Raw genomic sequence first — 18,260 nt, 5'->3', positions numbered from 1 at the left:
CTTCTGACATTACAGAGCTTAATTAGGACATCAGGCACCAAAACTAACTGCACTTGTAGTTCAGGAATGGTGGAGGCTAGAAAGAAAATTCCAACTATGCTGGCAGATATTAAGAATACGAATTGGTGGAGGTGGTGAAAAATCCTCTTTATGTAATATATATGGAGTTTTTTTGATACATGTGATGAAATGTATAATATTTTGCTTTTAAACTGGGGATGATCTGACTTTGTGTATATGTTTGTTACAATTACTCACCTGTTGTGTAGTTTAGGATCTCACCCAGTGGGCTTTGTCCTGCCTTATTATAGGCAAAGACACTCATAAAGTAGGTAAATCCACATTCAGCTGGAAAGTAGCATGGTGACTGCGATGTATTGCAGTGAACCTCAAAGCCGTCATCACTCTTCACGAACACCACGTAATAGTCTGAGAGATTTCCACTAGACCACGACACTGTGAGGTTGCCCGGGTTTTCTTCCACAACAGAGATTCCACTTGGTGCACATGGAACTAAAAGCAGAGATCAGTTGCACAAAGTATTTGCATTAAAGACCAAGAAAACACAAAAGTGGTCATTAAAGTGATGTACAAAATGTGTCTGGTGTCTAGATGGCCAGTCAGGGAGAAACTGGAACCATGTTTGGAAATTTTATAAGGACCTTGGTTGTGTGATGAGGCACAATACTCATAAAAGTCTTCATTTTTTTTATCTTGTTTCTGAGGCTGCAAGTCATACATTGTCAATGGTGTTCTGGTGTCAGACAGTGGACAATTGGATCAAAGGCTGACTTCTTCCCATAACTGCCTCTCAAAAATAACCTGAAGTTACACTTTTCATTGAATTAGAGTTTTATTTGCAATGTGTTTTGTGCCCAGACCAAGTTCTTTGTCATTTTTTATATCACACAGGACTTGGTTTAAGCCTGAAATATGTCATTTCAAAGCACTGCAAATACAACTCATGTATACTAAGAAGTAGATCTGACGGATAGTCTTTAAAGGCAGAGCTGGGAAGAGGTCATGTTTTCTCATCCATTCATGTCATTTGCATTCAGGAAACAAAAACATACCTGACATAAGACTCCAGGTCTTTGCAGACGGAGTAGAACCTGCTTCATTGCTTGCTAACAAAGCCACTGTATATTCTATCCCACAGTGCAAGGAGGAGATTGTACAGGGAGTCACTGACATTGTGCAGTTAGCACTGGCCTCTGCAGTTGCTCCATTGTAGAGCAGCACTGTGTAGCTGGTGGTGGATTCAGCTCCAGGTACAGAAAACGTGGCCTCCAAAGCTCCACTGTTGAATGTTATTTGTACATCAGATGGAGTAAGCGGACCTATAACAGATACCATGGTAATATTTTAAGATACGTCATTTTAAGATACGTAAACTACGATGTATGAGTTACCTAAGATAAAATATCAGACAAAAATGATGGTATGATTGCCCTTACGTGTTATCTGGTTGTAGGTGATATCATCTCCTGGAGTCCCATTGGCATCCCATGCATGAACTTTAATAGTATATATAGTGCCTGGATCCAAAGAGGTAAAGTTGAGGGAGAGAGCGGTGGTGTTTTGGTCCCATCTGCTGCCAGATCCATCTGATCTCATCACAGAAACTGAGTATAAAACAGCTGAAGGCACTGGCTGCCAGCTAACACTGAGAGAGTCGCTGCTTGAAGATTCCACGGTGACAGATGGAGACACGAGCACTAGGTTATTAGGAAAACATTTTAGTGAGTGATGACAAAGTAACTTATTTCCAAGTGAAAAACATGTAAACACCTACAGAAAAAGCTAAAAAGCTGCACCACTAGTAGATTCAGATTGCATAGTATTACAGCGACTAATATAGATGTAGCTCCTTAAAGTTGTTTTCTCATCTCAGGATTTCAGCTGTCCTCCTGTCTCCTCTCCCCTACACTTCCTGGTATTCATCATGTTCTTGCACAGAATTTGAGAAACTAGATTGGTCCTTTTAGGACTTGTTTTACTGGCTATCCACTTGCCTATTCATTTGGTTTTGGCTGTTAACTCTTGAATTTGACCTTGGCTTGGACATGGCTTGTTATTCCTTTGGTTTTGATTTGGAATTTATGTTGCTCTCCGATCTTGACCAGTCCTGTTAGTTTTTTTGCTATAGTTCACTGGTCTGATTTTAGTCTGCAGTTGCACCTATCTTCTATACCAGCTACTGGTCTGATAACCTGGGTCCAGGTTCAACCAAGAACATCTGGCCTTGCAGCGGTCTCTGGTGAAGACCTCTGGGTTGCCTTAAGCCAGGGTAATCTTAGATTTAAGTAGCCTGTTCTACTGCTCTTTCCTATCTGTTATCAGTTTCTGTATTTTTAGAAATTTTAGAGGCAATTTTATAACAGTTACAATCACAGGGGTCCTGGAAACACAAATATAGGGAATTGTTTGAAGCTAACCTTGTGACAATGGGCAGATAAGAAACTACTTTATTCACCCAACTAGATTTTTAGTCTCTAAGGGAAGTACGGTATACGTTTCACACCTTAATGAAACTTTCCATGCATACAAAATTGTACTTTTCCTTTTGTATTAAAGTGATTTTGTCACCAGGAAAAACTTTTAAACAAGCCACTGCAATGAATGTTATGTTGAGCACCATCATAGTTTCAGATATAGTCCAATAGATACACCATTTTCCTTAAAAACCTGTTTTTAGAAATATTGAAAGGAGACTCAAGTGTAATAGAGGCATGTCATAACCTCCATTAGCAATGAACATCTAGCAAACTGCTGAGATGTTATTTGTTGTTGAGTCTTAGTTAGTACATAGGCTCCAAAATAACAGATCTTTTATGTGTCTGGTATAATAATGAATTTTTGAGCTGTTTTGTATACTAGTATGGATGAATATAAAAATAATATAATAATAAGTATTATATCTTATCAAAGAAATATATTTTCTTCTTCACTTTTCAGGCTCAGTTACTTTCTACATATTAGATTATTGAGAATGGATGGCTGCTAGAAGAGACACTCAAATAATTGCTGCTCTTTAGCACTGCTAGGTTTGTAGATAAGAGGCTACAACTGCACAGAATTCGGCAATAAATATATTAACTAGCCGCCAGCTCCTTTCAATCCACCTCCCGTCTCCATAGGGTTCAAGATGAATATTATGTAAGGAAGCAGTCAGACTGCAGATAAGGAAGAGGAAAGTAACTTAATAAGTGGAGAAGGAAACCGATCTCCGTAATAAGATACATAATAAAGCTTCTAACATTCACCCACACTATTCATTTATGAATAGATCTTTATAACTGGAGGTACCCTATAACATTTCAGTACAAATCAACACCCCCTAATATACAGTTACATTTATTTCATGCTGCATCAGATTATGATTATGACACAATCCCCTTTCCCAAACATTATTACTGTTATTTTGCCTGTACAGTCATGAATTACCTGTTGTTGCCCACGTAGGAGGAGAAGGTTGACTCTTTCCAGCCAAATTGATGGATCTCACAGTGATTTTATAGGATGTAGCAGCTTGCAAACCAGTGACTGTTCCTGGGGAACTGGTAACAAAAGAATCAAAGAACAACTGCCCAGACTGAGCAATGACCTGGTAACCTGTAGCTCCTGACACCTCAGTCCATTCCACTGTGATACTATTACTCAGCTTAGAATAGGCTTGTTCAATAATGGGAACATCTGGAGCTGCATGAAATGGGAACCAAAAACAGTTTAGGAAGTCAGCAAATATACACTTGATAGGGAGAAATACAGGTAAATAACATACTAACCTGTAAGCTGCAGAGTCTGAGCCTGAGCCAGGGTATTACCATCTATATCCATGGCTTCTACAGTTACTGTATAATTGGTGTTAGGAAGCAAAGTGTTTACAGTTCCTATAATGGTGGCCGGGTTAAACACTGCAAAAGCAGACTGTGCCACTGACATGTAAGGGGATGCTGTAATTCCATATGATGTGGCACCAGCAACCTTTGTCCATTTAACATATATACTTCTTGATGTGACATCATATGTGGATATTGAAAAATCTGCAAAAACAATATAGATGTCTAAATAGAATCACAGTCTGCATGTCATGCTCTCAATTTACTGCTGTCTATTGTTTCTCTATGAAAAGATAAACAGGAATAAGTACAAAGGAGTCTGTCTCTAAAAATCCACCGTATCAACCTAGTGAATAGATAGCTTAGTATAACCTGCATCAAAATGTGTTGTCCTGTAAATTGGTGTCTCCACTGCAGATATATAGGTGTTCAGGGGCAACACTTTGGCTCAGTGGTCAGTACTGCAGCCTTGAACCACTGGAGTCCTGGGTTTGAATCCTGCCAGGAACAACATCTGAGAGGAGTTTGTATGTTCTCCCTGTGTTTGCGTGGGTTTCCTCCCATTCTACAAAGACATACTGATCGGATGTACATTATGGTCCCCATATGGGGCTCACAATCACAATAGTTATTCTGGTCAATATGCAAACGAGTTCTTTGAAGCAACAAGGGTGTTGCTGTTGGTCCAAAGAGGTAACAGCAGTGTTTTTGTTGCTTCAAAGAGCTCATTTGCACCTTGCCGAAAACAACTATATCTCTGCAATGGAAACACCAATTTAGGAGACAACATAGTTTTATGAAGGTTTTCCTATGCTATCAATCTATCAAGGTTCTGCAAGATGGTAAATTGGTGCCAAAATTGTACTTGAAGTTTCACATCCCACAAGACTTCACACTTGCTTCATTTTTTTAAGTCAAACACTTTTGTAGATAATGTAGATGATCATAAAGACTCCTGGAGAACTAGTGTGTTGTACTATAGAGTAAAAAGTAAATTTCAGCGGTGGTTATGATTGTCATGCAGAACAGTTATCACAGAATAGCACCTTACACTGGCAGTGACTGCTGACACTTCATAGGGATTATATCTTCTATTAATTTGTGTTATTTGCCAATATGGATGATTAGGAAAGGTTCTTATATGGATGAGAATATATTGGATGAGAATTTGTTGCTGCTGAGATTGTTCTCTGTCTTTTTGCTGGCCTTGTTGCATGGTGGCATTGGACTGAACAGAATCGGTAACCAAACTGAGCTGACCGCCAGATCTCTGGGAACTTTGGACCTGGACATTGGTTCCGGGGGTGTTGCTTCCACTGATATGGAAGTATTTCCAGATAATTTTTGGAAACTGGATAACCCCTTTAATGCTAAAAATTGTTGCATGGTCTTGCACATTAGAAAATGTGTCTTCCAATAGTGCTCCTTCTCACACTTAGGGTGAAGCAGTCGGTCACTGACTATCACGGTCTCATACATGGGGTGGGAGTTATTCACCAGCATGGAGCTCACCACGGACAGTATCCTTCTGTCACCCACCACCTATTCTGGGTCCAGGGGACTCCCCAGGACAGAGCTGGCCCTTCTCATCAGCCTATCGAGTCTATTCCTATCCCTTGTTGATATACTGCTCCCCCAAGCAGGCCACTGCAAAGAAGATGGCTGATGCCATTACAGAGTTGAAAAAGGCCCTAAGAAGTGGCCCCTGGACTCCGAAGGCCCTCAGCCTCCTGAGCAGGTAGAGCCTGCTGTGGCCCTTTCTGTGCAGTGTATCCATGTGATCAGCCATCTGGTCAGCGATATTGCATGTTATAAGGTTTTTTTCAAATCAGATGTACTATACAACAAAATAGATATATCAACCAACACAGACTAAAGGAATACACAAAATGGAGTGAAAGTGTTCTTTTTTAATTTAAGTAAAAGAAATAGAGAGGTTACCTAAAAAAAAAAATCATAGATATATAGTCATACAATATACAAAAAAGATAATACAAAAATAATAGACAGAAAACAAAGACAGAGATAGATATAAGAATATACATAAAGATGGATAGAAGATGATAGATAGATAGATAGATAGATAGATAGATAGATAGATAGGATATAGATAGATAGATAGATAGATAGATAGGATATAGATAGATAGATAAATAGATAGATAGATAGATAGATAGATAGATAGGAGATAGACAGATAGATAGATGATAGATAGATAGATAGATAGATAGATAGATAGATAGATAGACAGATAGATAGATGATAGATAGATAGATAGATAGATAATAGATAGATAGATAGATAGATAGATAGGAGATAGACAGATAGATAGATAGATAGATAGATAGATAGATGATAGATAGATAGATAGATAGATAGATAATAGATTTACCTGCGTCAGAAGCCATCTGAAAAGAAATATAAAAAAAACTCAATAGACTGTTATCAGAGAATGTTTTATTGCCTTCTCAATTATTAACAGCAGAACATTTTGAACATTCTGACTACAGTATTACAGTATTATATAGAATATATATAAGCAGATACTTTATTGTAAACAGTTGTTCAGTTTCATCAAATAAATGTAAAATTAAAAGTTCTACAATTTTCTAATATAATTTCTGTATCTCTGCTGGCTGTCAATCTGTTTACTTCCAGTGGATAGAAATGAGTCCATGGTCATGTGATGCACAGTCCATGGTCATGTGATATACAGTTCATGGTCATGTGATGGACACAGGTTCACAACTCAACATATCAGGGCTCTGTCTTGTAACAAGTCATACACCTTTGTGCTCATCACATGACTATGAACTAACACCTCGTTCACATCTGCGTTTGGTATTCCGTTTGGGAGAGTCCACATGGGGCGCATTTGAGAGCGCTGTGCAGTAAAAGCACACGGACCCCATAGACTATAATGGGGTCTGTGTGCTTGCTGCGCGATCTCTGCACTGAACATGCGGAGAGGAAGATAGATTGTGAATCTAATCACGCTAAAATAGAGGAAGCCGTTGCACGTCACCAAATAGCCACTTGTCACACATATCCTCTCCTATGTATCCCTATAGATCCCTCTCCTGCTGCTCAGTCATTCAGCAGAGTCTGACTCATTGAGAGGAGTGGGCTCATTCTCTTCGGACTCCCCTACTGTCACTTTAGGAGTACTTAGTGGATGGAATTTTGGAATTTGTGTCCCTAATACAATTTTATCCATTTGATAGCTGTGCACAGTTATATATGAATACAGCTTTTTATTATCACTGTGTATATGTGTGTAATTTGCTTTTCAAGATCCTGCAAGACCTTCAGCTGAGTAATGCCAACACTACTGCCAGAACTGGCAAATCTCTGCCGCTTGGGTAAGAGGTAGACAAGGTACTGAATAAATATTTCCGCTGCACAGTCATTTTCTGAATCTGCTCATTCATGAAATCGAGAACGTTCCTATCTGGTGACAGACTAGATAATGCAGATTTGGCTCAGTATTAGCAAATGACCTTTCCACCTTCCTACTGTACTTTTTAACAAATGCAGCCTTGATATTCACTAATACCTTCAATACAGCCAGTTTTGATCTGTGAAGGTATGAAATAGAGTTTCTCTCCTCCACTATTATATGGACAAGGATATATAGGTCACATATATAAATAAATAAATCAATATATATAATATATATATATATATATATATATATATATATTATTCATTAAGATTAGTCTCATCACTTGGGAGAAGCTGGAGACTGTACAAACATAGTTTATTCATTCAGAAGAACTGTATAGATAATCTCTCCTTTAGGATAACTAGAATTCCTTGCAAATCTTTCTTCACCCTTAATATTCAGAACATTTGGCCTTAATGAAATTCTGCCAACAAAAGAGACGTTTGAATGGATAATATTGTAGGTACGCTGCCTTTTATCACTTCTGCACATGATACATAAACTGACATAAGTTAGGTACGCACATAATTGCCTAAATGCAGCCTCTGAATTTTGTTTGAAGTTTTTTTCTGACTATCATTTTATCATATGTTCATGTTAATCTGTATGGTTCTGGGTATTCCTCCAGTGACCACATAAAATAAAATTTATCACATAGATAATATCAGTAGCAAAATGCTGCCTTACAACAGTTGCATTCCAGTAAAGGTTAAGGTACAATTTGGATGAACATGACAATAGAGTGAGGGTACAGCAATACTGCCATAGGTGTCTTTAACCACTTCAGTACCGGGCCAATTTGTGGTCCAGGACCAGACACATTTTAGGTTTATTTTGTATGTGCGGTTTTGAGGTCTGTAAAATTTTTCTCGTATGTCTCAGTCAACTAATTTTTACGTCTTTTTTCGGGGACACATAGGGCTTTATTTTTATGTTATTTTTATTTTCAAATGTGTTTTAATTTTTTTATATCCAGGAAAATACAAACATAATAGGAGGGAAATTGTGTCTGGTTTTCAATTTTTTTTTTTTTTATTTAATAACACAAAGTGTCACTGAAAAACTTTATAATATAGTTTTTCCTCTCCGTTACGGTAATTTTTATTTTGTATGGTGTCGTCGGGGGTGGGGCTATAACCTTTAATAACTATGTTTTATTAGCGTATTATTTATTTATTTATTATTATTACTTTATTTACATTTTTTAAAATCTTTCTTATTATATTTTTATTTTTTTTTCCAGATTGTGTCCCCATAAGGTGATAAGAGACCTTTGGGGACATCTGATCACTTATTATTTTGTACTGGAGGCTGATTTCTCCTATAACTGGGGCTGGTACATTTAACCCCAGTTGCAGGAGAAATCCAGCCTCCTCCACGCTGTATATACAGCTTACTGAGCTGATCTGGGGTCTTGTAGGACTCAGCAGCTTTTGCAAGACTCTGCTCCCAGCGGATCACGTGTCCGCCGGGTCAGAGGGCAGCTGAATTATGGCAGCGTCCATAGCTGTGTATACAGCGCTCATTGAGCGCTGTATACACAGCGATTGAGATGGCAGGGAAGGGAATAAATCTTCCCTGCCATCTCTCTGGGAGCTCTGGCTGAAGTTACAGGCGGCTCCTAGTGAATGCAGCTGCACGATCTCCGTGCAGCTGCTGTGTTCTGACTGGATGTACAGGTACATCCTGTCAGAACAAGGCAACCACTTACCGGACGTATACAGTCTATGGGCGGTCCGGAAGTGGTTACATTTTTTTTAATGTAGATTGTGAGCCCCATATAGGGATCACAATGTACATTTTTTTTAAATATTTTTTCTTTCATTTAAGAATGTCTTTGTAGAATGGGAGGAAATCTACGCAAACATGGGGAGAACATACAAACTCATTGCAGATGTTGTTCCTGGCGGGATTCGAACCCAGGACTTCAGCACTGCAAGGCTGCAGTGCCAACCACTGAGCTACCGTGTTGCCCCTCAGTGTCTTTGAAGGGATCCTATCATTGAAAAGCAATTTGCTCTAGGTACCACATCGGAATAGCCTTAAGAAAGGCTATTCTTCTCCTACCTTTCGTTGTCTTCCCCGCGCCGCCGTTCGCCTGTAATCCCGGTTTTTGTTGGTATGCAAATGAGTTCTCTCGCAGCACTGGAGGCGGGCCCCAGAGCTCAAACAGCACTGGGGGTGTCCCCAATGCTGCGAGAGAACTCTCCAGCGACGCCTCCATCTTCTTTCTAGGAATTTGAGAACCCAGGACGGAAGAAGACGCGCAGAGAAGTGGGTTCCTGAAGAAGATGGAGGCGTCGCTGGAGAGTTCTCTCGCAGCATTGGGTACGCTCTGCCCGAGGCCTACAAGTTTCAAAGCCTGTGCTGGAAGAAGACATTGCGGACGCCCCCAGTGCTGTTTGAGAACTCATTTGCATACTGACAAACACCGGGATTACAGGCGAACGGCGGCGCGGGGAAGGCAATGAAAGGTAGGAGAAGAATAGCCTTTCTTAGGGCTATTCCGATGTGGTACCTAGAAAAAATTGCGTTTTAAAGGGGTAGCCCATGGGGATTTATTTTACTTGCCTTTCCAGTTTTATTTTCATGCTGCAACTGGAGGTTCTGGACCCGTTCTCTCCCCTTGGTGCATGAATGGTACAAACCAGCCCTGGAATTGCTTCATTTCCCCCCATTTTTCATGTTTTCTTAGATAATTACCTGTGGTAAGGGGGTATCAGACTATAATAAAGCCAGCCCCATAGCACAGGTATCTGAGGAGGTGGAAGGACCCCAGTGTCATGTATCCCAGGTCAGAACAAGCCCAGCATGGAAAGGAAAAAATGAAGGAATTAAAATAAAATTCCTTGGACAAGTCCTTTAAGAAGATAATCTAGCTAACCGTGGTTTTAAAGAGGACCTTTTACCACCTCCACCAAGTCCTCAGCTTTGCATCATTTAATAGGTGCACCTCCATTGATTCCAACACAGCTGAAATTTTTTCTCCATCCTCCACCATTACTGAGCAATAAGTGCTGATAGTTTTGGTACTTTACATGCTATTTACACTCATACTGTCAATTGGGCAGTGTCAGGCAGGAGCAGGAAAGGGGACTCTGAGTTTTGACACTGTCCCCTTCTGATTGGAGCTATGAACCATGTCCCCTTTTCAGCTTATGCCTGACACCACTGACCTGACAGTACAGAGCCTAAATAGCATAGGAGGCACCAAAACTAAATGCACTTATTGCTTGGAAAAGGTGAAGACTAGAGAATACATCCCAAATGTGCTGTGTCGCAACATCTGCTAATAGAACTAAAGTTAATGCAGGTAATACCTCACACTGTCAGTGCCGGACCGGGGCGGCTAGGAACCACCAGTGGAATTATACCTGGTATATAGATAAATGCAAAATGTCTCCCACTATTTTCAGTGTTACCCTGCTATCTCACACTTGCCTTACATTAGGGCCCCCTTAACTTTGCAAGTAAGATGATTGATATTGGGGACCCCAGAGGGACAGTAGGACAGGGCCCAGGAAGGAGGATAGTGGTCAATCTGCCTCTGTGCCTAGATATCATCTCAGTCCCCAATGCATCAATGATTAAATATTCTACCCAGAGGCTGCGTGAGATGCTGTATGCTGCGTATCTGTATACAGTGAGTATACTATGCTCTGCATCACTCTTGCAGGGGTTTGGGGGCTAGGGGCCCACTAGCCCCCTGGGTCAGAGCCCTAGCAGGGGATATACCTGCTCCCCTGTGGGCCAGTCTAAGTGTACGTACTGCCGACAATAGGAAGGTTCTAGTTGTAAAGTATCTAAAATTCTTTTGCAACTACTGTTCTCTCTTGGTAATACCTGACTAGGTATAGTTGGGTCTGTGTGTTCTGCACTGTTCCTGATCTTATCTGACTAGGTATAGTTGGGTCCGTGTGTTTTGCACTGCTCCTGATCTTATGTGTGATCCACAAATCTTTTAGGAAATCAATGTATCTTTTATATACTCAACTATAGCATGCAAGCCCCAATAAGTAGTATAGGAAGACACAAAGAAAAGTTACAGCAAGTGGTCCAACGTTAATAATACAAAGTCCTTGTCATCAATCTAAATATACAATTTATCTACAGCATACCGTATAAACCACACTATATATAGGAAAAGATTGCTGCCTAGTCTATTGTCTTACAAATATATTTATTTGCACTTAAAGTACACAGTAACTACAATGTACATAGTTATTAGCACTGAGTTTGACATATTTCACATCCTGTAATGCATTTAGGTGAATGAAATAGTTAAATCTTTGTATCCTAGAATACTTTTATAGACTTTTTACATGCGGCTGCAACATTTTGTAGCAAATGTAACGTTATATTAATGATTTTTATCTTGTGAATCGTGACTCTTTACAATAGACTAAAAGAGAATATAACAGTCAGACACGTATAAAGGTTGTTACTTACGGCTGTAGATACATAGAGCAGAAGATGAAGGAGGGAAAGATAAGGTAAGGTTCTTGTTAGCATTTTCTGACTTCTATTGCATCTATTCCTTCATAAAACACTGCTCACAGCTGCTATAAAGAATGTTCTCTAAGTCTCAGATCCTGCTCTAAGGATGATGATAGAATGTGGGTGGAGGCTGCAAAGGTATATACCGGGGGATACTGTATCCTAAGGTGAACAGACCTCTTTTGAAGAGAAAGTCAAGCTATTGTGTGAGAAAAAGAGAAGTATCCACACTCCGATGTTCAACATCATGGACACAAAAGACATACATTGTCAGAAAACCTCGATAAAAATCCAGCTAGATGAATCAAAGCATCTTTATGGATTTTAAGGGACGGGATGATTTCTCCTAATTTTACAGTTGCATTATTTAATTGTAATGCAAATTGTTGAAAAGTAATATCCGTATCTGCACTAAAGATATCCTGTAGGCTAATGCCCAGTGTAGTGAGTTGCAGCTAAAAAATGCTGCAGAAAAAAAGCAGGAAAAACATATATATATATATATATATTTTTATTTTTTTTTTCTGAAGCGTTTTTCATTGCTTTTTTTTTATGTCTTTTTTCCCTTAAAGGGATTCTACCATTAAAATCGAATTTTTTTTCTTGGTACCATGTCAGAATAGCCTTAAGAAAGGCTATTCTTCTCCTACCTTTAGATGTCTTCTCCGCGCCGCTGTTCAATATAAATCCCGGTTTTTGTCGGTATGCAAATGAGTTCTCTCGCAGCACTGGGGTGGGTCCCAGCGCTCAAACAGCACTGGGGTCGTCCCCAATGCTGCAAGGGAAATCTCCAGTGCCGCCTCCATCTTCTTCAGGAACGGCCTCTTTATGCGTCTTCTACCGGTGCAGGCGGTCAAACTTCTAGGCCTCGGGCAGAGTGAATGCGCATGCCTGCGACCACAAGAAAAATGGCCACTTACAAAGTAAGTAAACGGCCATTTTCTTGTGGCCTGTGGGCATGCGCAATCGGCTCTGCCCTAGGCCCGAAGCCTAGAAGTTTGACTGCCCGTGCCAGAAGAAGACACGTGAAGCGGCCGTTCCTGAAGAAGATGGAGGCGGCGCTGGAGAGTTCTCTCGCAGCATTGGGGACGCCCCCAGTGCTGCGAGAGAACTCATTTGCATACCGACGAAAACCGGTATTTATACCGAACGGCGGCGCAGAGAAGACATCTAAAGATAGGAGAAGAATAGCCTTTATTAAGGCTATTCCTACGTGTCAACAAGAAAAAAAATCGATTTTAATGGTAGAATTCCTTTAATAAATGTATGTATAAGGAAAACGCTTGCCTTTGCATAGCTAAAATGGATATGCTGCGCCTTTCAAAAATGCTGAATTTTCGCAGCTCTTTCTACTGCAATTAGTTCATGACATTATTCAGAATCTCATTCAATTACCTGGTACTGTAAGGCCGGGACCCTACAGGCTGGAAATGCCGCCAAAAAATCGCATCGTTTTATAGTAACTGCAAAATGGATGAGATTCATACAAATCCCATGCCCACTTTGCGGACACGCTGCAATTTCCAAAACCGGCGCAGTTTTGGAAAACGCAGCATGTCAATTATATCTACGGAAATGCAAGCGGCTTCCCCATAGAAATAATGATAACAGAAAGTCCGCGGAGGAAAACTCTGTGAACTTTCTGTTCAAAGCGTTGCTGGAAGACCCGCGATGCATTCCCGCCACAGTTTTTCCCGCAGTGCTTTAGTGCTGCAGATCATCCCGTGGGGCCTTAGTCTCAAATGGTTTTATTCTGCTTTGTTTCTGCAACATAGGACCTCAGCCTAACGCCGGTTGCACACGACTGTGTGCTTCTGGCCGGCCAACAGTATGGCACATGACGGGTCTTTAAAGATGGTGGCCGCACTGCTGCATAGTGGTTACCATAGCTATTGTCTCTCCGCTGTAATGTACAGCAGAGACCCAGAACTAATTAAAAAAAAAAAAACCTAAAAGTTTAAATCACTCCCCTTTCCCTAGAATACAAGTAATATATTACTGTGAAACACATACACATCAGGTATACCTGTGTCTGAAAATGCCCGGTCTTCAAACTTATAAAAATATTTTTTCCATACAGTGAACGCCATAGCAGGAAAAAAAATCAAGTGCAGAACAACACTTTTTTCGCTGTTTCACCACTGCTAAAAATTTGAATAAATATTGATCAATGCGATAGACATTCCCCAAAATGGTATCACTATAAAGTACATCTGGCCCCGCAAATAATGACACCCCATACACAGAAATACAAAAATGTTACGAGTATTAGAATATGGTGACTTTTAAAAAAAAATAAAAATGTTTTTTGCTATGTTTTAGATTTTTGTTAAGGAGTTAGCATAAAAAACCAAATGTATATATTTGGTATCCCTGGAATCGTACCGAAACACAGAATACAGGTGACATGTAATTTTGACTGCAGAATGAACGCCGTAAAAACGAAGCTCATAAGAAAGTCGCACAAATGCACTTTTTCTTCAAATCCTCCCCATTCTGAATTTTTTTCAGCTTCCCAGTACATTGTACAGAATAATAAATGGTACAATTATGAAGAACAATTAGTCCCGCAAACATTAAGTCTTCAAATGGCTCTGGGAACAGAAAAATAAAAAAACACTACAAGTTTTTGGAGGCGGGAAGTCAAAAATAAAAATCGGGAAGGGGTTAAAGGCACGGTCGGCACCTAGTAGACACGCGGATGTCACCCATGTGCCGCCTGTGCACTAGCAGTCCTTCCGCAGCCCCTTTCAATAAATGAACAGGATCCACGGAAGCAAGGGCCACAAACTAGGATAGGAATAGGATCTGTTCTATATTTTGTGGCCCGGACTGTCAGCCCGTACACATGACCGTGTCTTTATTTCAAATCTAGGAAAAGGGGGTTGGATTGAAATTTAGGTTTTTTTAATTTATATAGCTATAATGGGCTCTGTGTGGTTTCCGCATGAAACATGAGAAGAGTAAAGTTCTGCTTTCAGGACTTTTCGTGTGGAAACTGAGCGGAAACCACACGGACCCCATTACAGTCTATGGGGTCCGTGGGTTTTCCAGGTAACAACTTTTTAATGTGGATAGTTTTCCATTCAGGGGGTCTCCAAGACGCGGACTTCCCCAACGGGAACCCGAACACGGATGTGAATGGGGCCTCACATGTATGGGGATCCATGAAAACAGGAGCCCCAGGTGCAAGACAGCCGTGAAAAATGGCCATTTTACTAATCCCATCCCATGGCCATTTTGCACCTCGGTTGTGTGAATGTAGAATACCCTATAAAGAGGCATAAAACAGACACAAAAACAAAGGTGGGTCATGCTAAAAGTCATGGGGTTTTCCTGTCAGAGCAGTATGTGCCTGGCTGTGATGGCCTGGGGAATACAATGCTCTGCACTCCGTATTTTCTCACATGAGAAGCCTGGCTTATATTTAGGTGTCCTGCGGGTTTGGACTTATATATAGGAGACAGTCACAAGCCACAAACAAGCTGAAGCAGTGACCACCGCAGACTACACACTGACACCGCAGTACACAGTTATCCACTATGGGAAGCGGTGACGCCGAGTTGTGGGCGGATACTGGAAGCCGCCATTTTCTAGTAGACCTATTTGCAGACAGCCAACGAAGCGGCTACCTAAAGGCTGAGAAAGTGACGTATCTGGCCGTCACTTCAGTTCCTTCCCGCAGGCCCAGGAGCGGTTCCAGATCAGAGCCCAGTGCCGGGGACGGACCGTCTGGTAATAAACATGACGACTGATAAGGGACTGAAGCACACGGTGTGGCAGAGTGAGTACATGGACGCCCTGTCACTGACTATAGACTGCGCTCTGGTGACGCCACAGGACGTCACTGCACACTGGCTCTTTCCCCTACATACTGCTCCTTGTCAGACAGCAGTGACGTAGTGTCGGGTGGGCTCAGTCTCTAGTATAGTCTTGTGCTGGGGACATTTCCTATATAGACGTGACTTGTTGCTTTGTGTGGTTGTTCACCTGTTGGAGGACTACAACTCCCAGCATGCAGTGCATTATGCAGAATTCTGGTGCACGTGTGCAGGGGCAGAGGCCATACATGTAGGTGGAGTGCACTGGCTATACTACCACATTATGGACTGATCACTAGCTGGGCTTTGTAATTACACAGATATCCTGCTGCTAATAAGGGAAAGTTGTCACAAAAATCTGGTCCTGTTGCAGAGAAATAAGAGATTTTTTTATGTTTTTGCAACAACATGTAACACGTATGTACATATGTTGTCCTAAGTGACTGTACACTGCTGTATCACGCCATCGCATGTGAGTGAAGGTCAGACTGCTGCGCCACCTCCATGGATCCAAGGGTGCGTCACATCTGCGTTGTTTAATCCAGTCCTCTCTTCTGTCATGGATTAAACAATAAAGTTTATTCATTCTATGACTGACAACGATTGATCCTGAGGAAACCCACTGAAAATTAGGCAATCGGCCTGCTAGCCATTGCTTCTCTCTGACATTTCCAGAGGACTTTTTCATCCACAACTTTAAACAATCTCTGCACCGAACCTTTGACACCAGGTGTAATCGTACCATTAAAGGAGATGTCCAGCTCCAAAAAGATTTCATACTGATGATCTATATACAGGGTACGTCCTCAGTATTTGATCTCTTAAGGCTAGTTCACACGGGGCTAGTGACCGTGTATTTTGGTCCTGATTTTGAGGCGGGAAGCGCGTCAGAATCAGGACCAAAATGCGCCTGCCGCGGTTAGCTGCGACTGTCGCGGCTTCCGACAATCATGGCTTCCTGCTCCAGAGTAGGCCCAAAGGAATGGGCTTAGTTCAGAGGGATTGTCTTGACGTGGCGATTTCCGCCGCGGTGTCTGCCTCAAGAAAGGGCAGCTCGCTTATTTTTTACGTGAGCGGGAACAAACCACTTGCGGAAAAAAGATTGAGGGGGCGGATTTTGAGGTGGATTCCGTGCCAAAATCTGCCTCCTTCTTGCCCCGAGTGAACTAGCCCTTAGTGTCTGACACTGGGTGCCCACACAGACCAGCACAACAGACTCTGCAAAAAAGAAAAAAAAAAAAGAGTGTACCACAGCATGGGGCTTCAGCCTAAAGGTGTTTACCAGGCAAAAATGCTTTATGACCTATCCTCAGACTGGTGGAGAGGTCTGACACTCTGCAGCCCTACCTATTAGATGAGATCAAAAGTCACAATGCTGTTAAAACACAGTGCACACAGCTGGAGGCAGACAGCTCCATCCCCTGTGTAGTGGCAGTCAGTGATTACTGCAGCTCAGCTTCTACTGCTTTGTTGCTGAGTTGCAGTAGTCACTGACACTACACAGTGGATGGAGCTGCCTGCCCCCTGCTCTGTGTAATAATAGTGTTCCAGTTACTAATTACAGCTGATCCATAGGCTCGCTGTATGTGAGACCCCCACCAATGTACAGAAGGATAGGTCCTTAAAACCTATCCTTTTTTGTGCGGTACTGTTGCGTCACACTGAGCATATGACAAACACTGTTGTGGGACTGTAAAAAAAAAAATAGTAATAATATGTATAAATAAATAATGAATGAAAGTCATCATATTGCTGTGACCATATAAGGGCTCGTTCACACTGTGGAAACCCTTTCCGCTGTGTGTGTGTTTTTTGTTTTTTTTTTCTGGCGCGGCTAGCTGCAACGGGATGCCGCTCCTGATTAGGCATGAATGAATGGGCCTAAACAGGGACATGTCTCGAGACACGGATGCCGCTGCTGACTCAGCCCCGAAATCTGCGGCAAGATAGGTCACGTCGCTTCTTTTTTCCCACTACTAGCGAGCGGAAAATAAAAGCGAGCGTCTCCCATTGAAGTCAATAGGAGCCATTTTTGCAGGTGGATTTTGAGGCGGATTCTGCGTCAAAATCCGCCTGCAAAAAACTGTGAACATACCCTCTGAACTTTCCAAATCTAATGTTTATTGCTATAAAAAATAAATACCATAGTGTATAAATTATTATGTTTTGGTCACCGTGCCAACTGGGTGAAGGGACTGTCGCCTCTTCTTTGTGACTGACATCATGTCTACCAGTCACTTGGGTCTTCTGCTGTTCATTCCCATTCAAGTGAATGTAAGGGCTGGTTCACATCTGCGCCCGGGAGTCCGTTCTGCAGGTTTCTTTTTCCTGCACATTCATTTGAATGGGATTGAAAAGTGTCCAGCCGTGAGCGCCAGTGAGCGTTTTATGCTCTCTGCGGCGAAACCGTTTTTTTAAAAATCGTTCACAGAGTCGGACATGCAGTACTCTGTGTCCGGTTTTAAAAAAAAAACGGTTTCGCCGTGGAGACCATAAAACGCTCACCGGCGCTTACGGCCGGACTCGGCATGACAGGTTTCCGTCTTCTGCATGCAGAAGACGGAAACCTGAGAACGGAGTGCCGAACGCTAGTGTGAACCCAGCGTAGCTGAGATATATAGCACCAAATAGAGCTGCTATACAACATACAGTGAC

At 41.5% G+C, this 18,260-nt stretch overlaps 2 protein-coding genes across 2 annotated transcripts in view; one reads left to right on the top strand and one right to left on the bottom strand.

Moving 5' to 3' along the window:
- The window catches only part of FNDC7 (fibronectin type III domain containing 7), a 40,844-nt gene extending 33,571 nt beyond the window's left edge, over positions 1 to 7,273 (bottom strand). Inside the window, exons 1-7 of the mRNA XM_075286174.1 lie at positions 7,175 to 7,273; positions 6,235 to 6,250; positions 3,789 to 4,046; positions 3,448 to 3,702; positions 1,458 to 1,718; positions 1,074 to 1,340; positions 259 to 513 (exon numbers count right to left, since the gene is read on the bottom strand). Of these exons, the coding sequence (XP_075142275.1) occupies positions 259 to 513; positions 1,074 to 1,340; positions 1,458 to 1,718; positions 3,448 to 3,702; positions 3,789 to 4,046; positions 6,235 to 6,250; positions 7,175 to 7,273 (1,411 nt within the window). The remainder of the gene's footprint in view (positions 1 to 258; positions 514 to 1,073; positions 1,341 to 1,457; positions 1,719 to 3,447; positions 3,703 to 3,788; positions 4,047 to 6,234; positions 6,251 to 7,174) is intronic.
- An 8,149-nt stretch (positions 7,274 to 15,422) lies between these two features.
- Positions 15,423 to 18,260, top strand: part of STXBP3 (syntaxin binding protein 3) — a 28,468-nt gene continuing 25,630 nt past the window's right edge. The window contains exon 1 of the mRNA XM_075286737.1: positions 15,423 to 15,568. Within this exon, the coding sequence (XP_075142838.1) occupies positions 15,529 to 15,568 (40 nt within the window). The 5' untranslated portion in view covers positions 15,423 to 15,528. The remainder of the gene's footprint in view (positions 15,569 to 18,260) is intronic.

Source organism: Leptodactylus fuscus, chromosome 9 (assembly GCF_031893055.1).
Source record: "Leptodactylus fuscus isolate aLepFus1 chromosome 9, aLepFus1.hap2, whole genome shotgun sequence".
Lineage (NCBI taxonomy): Eukaryota > Metazoa > Chordata > Amphibia > Anura > Leptodactylidae > Leptodactylus > Leptodactylus fuscus.
The sequence above is the reverse complement of the archived record's forward strand: the minus strand, read 5'-3'. Positions and strand labels throughout refer to the sequence as shown.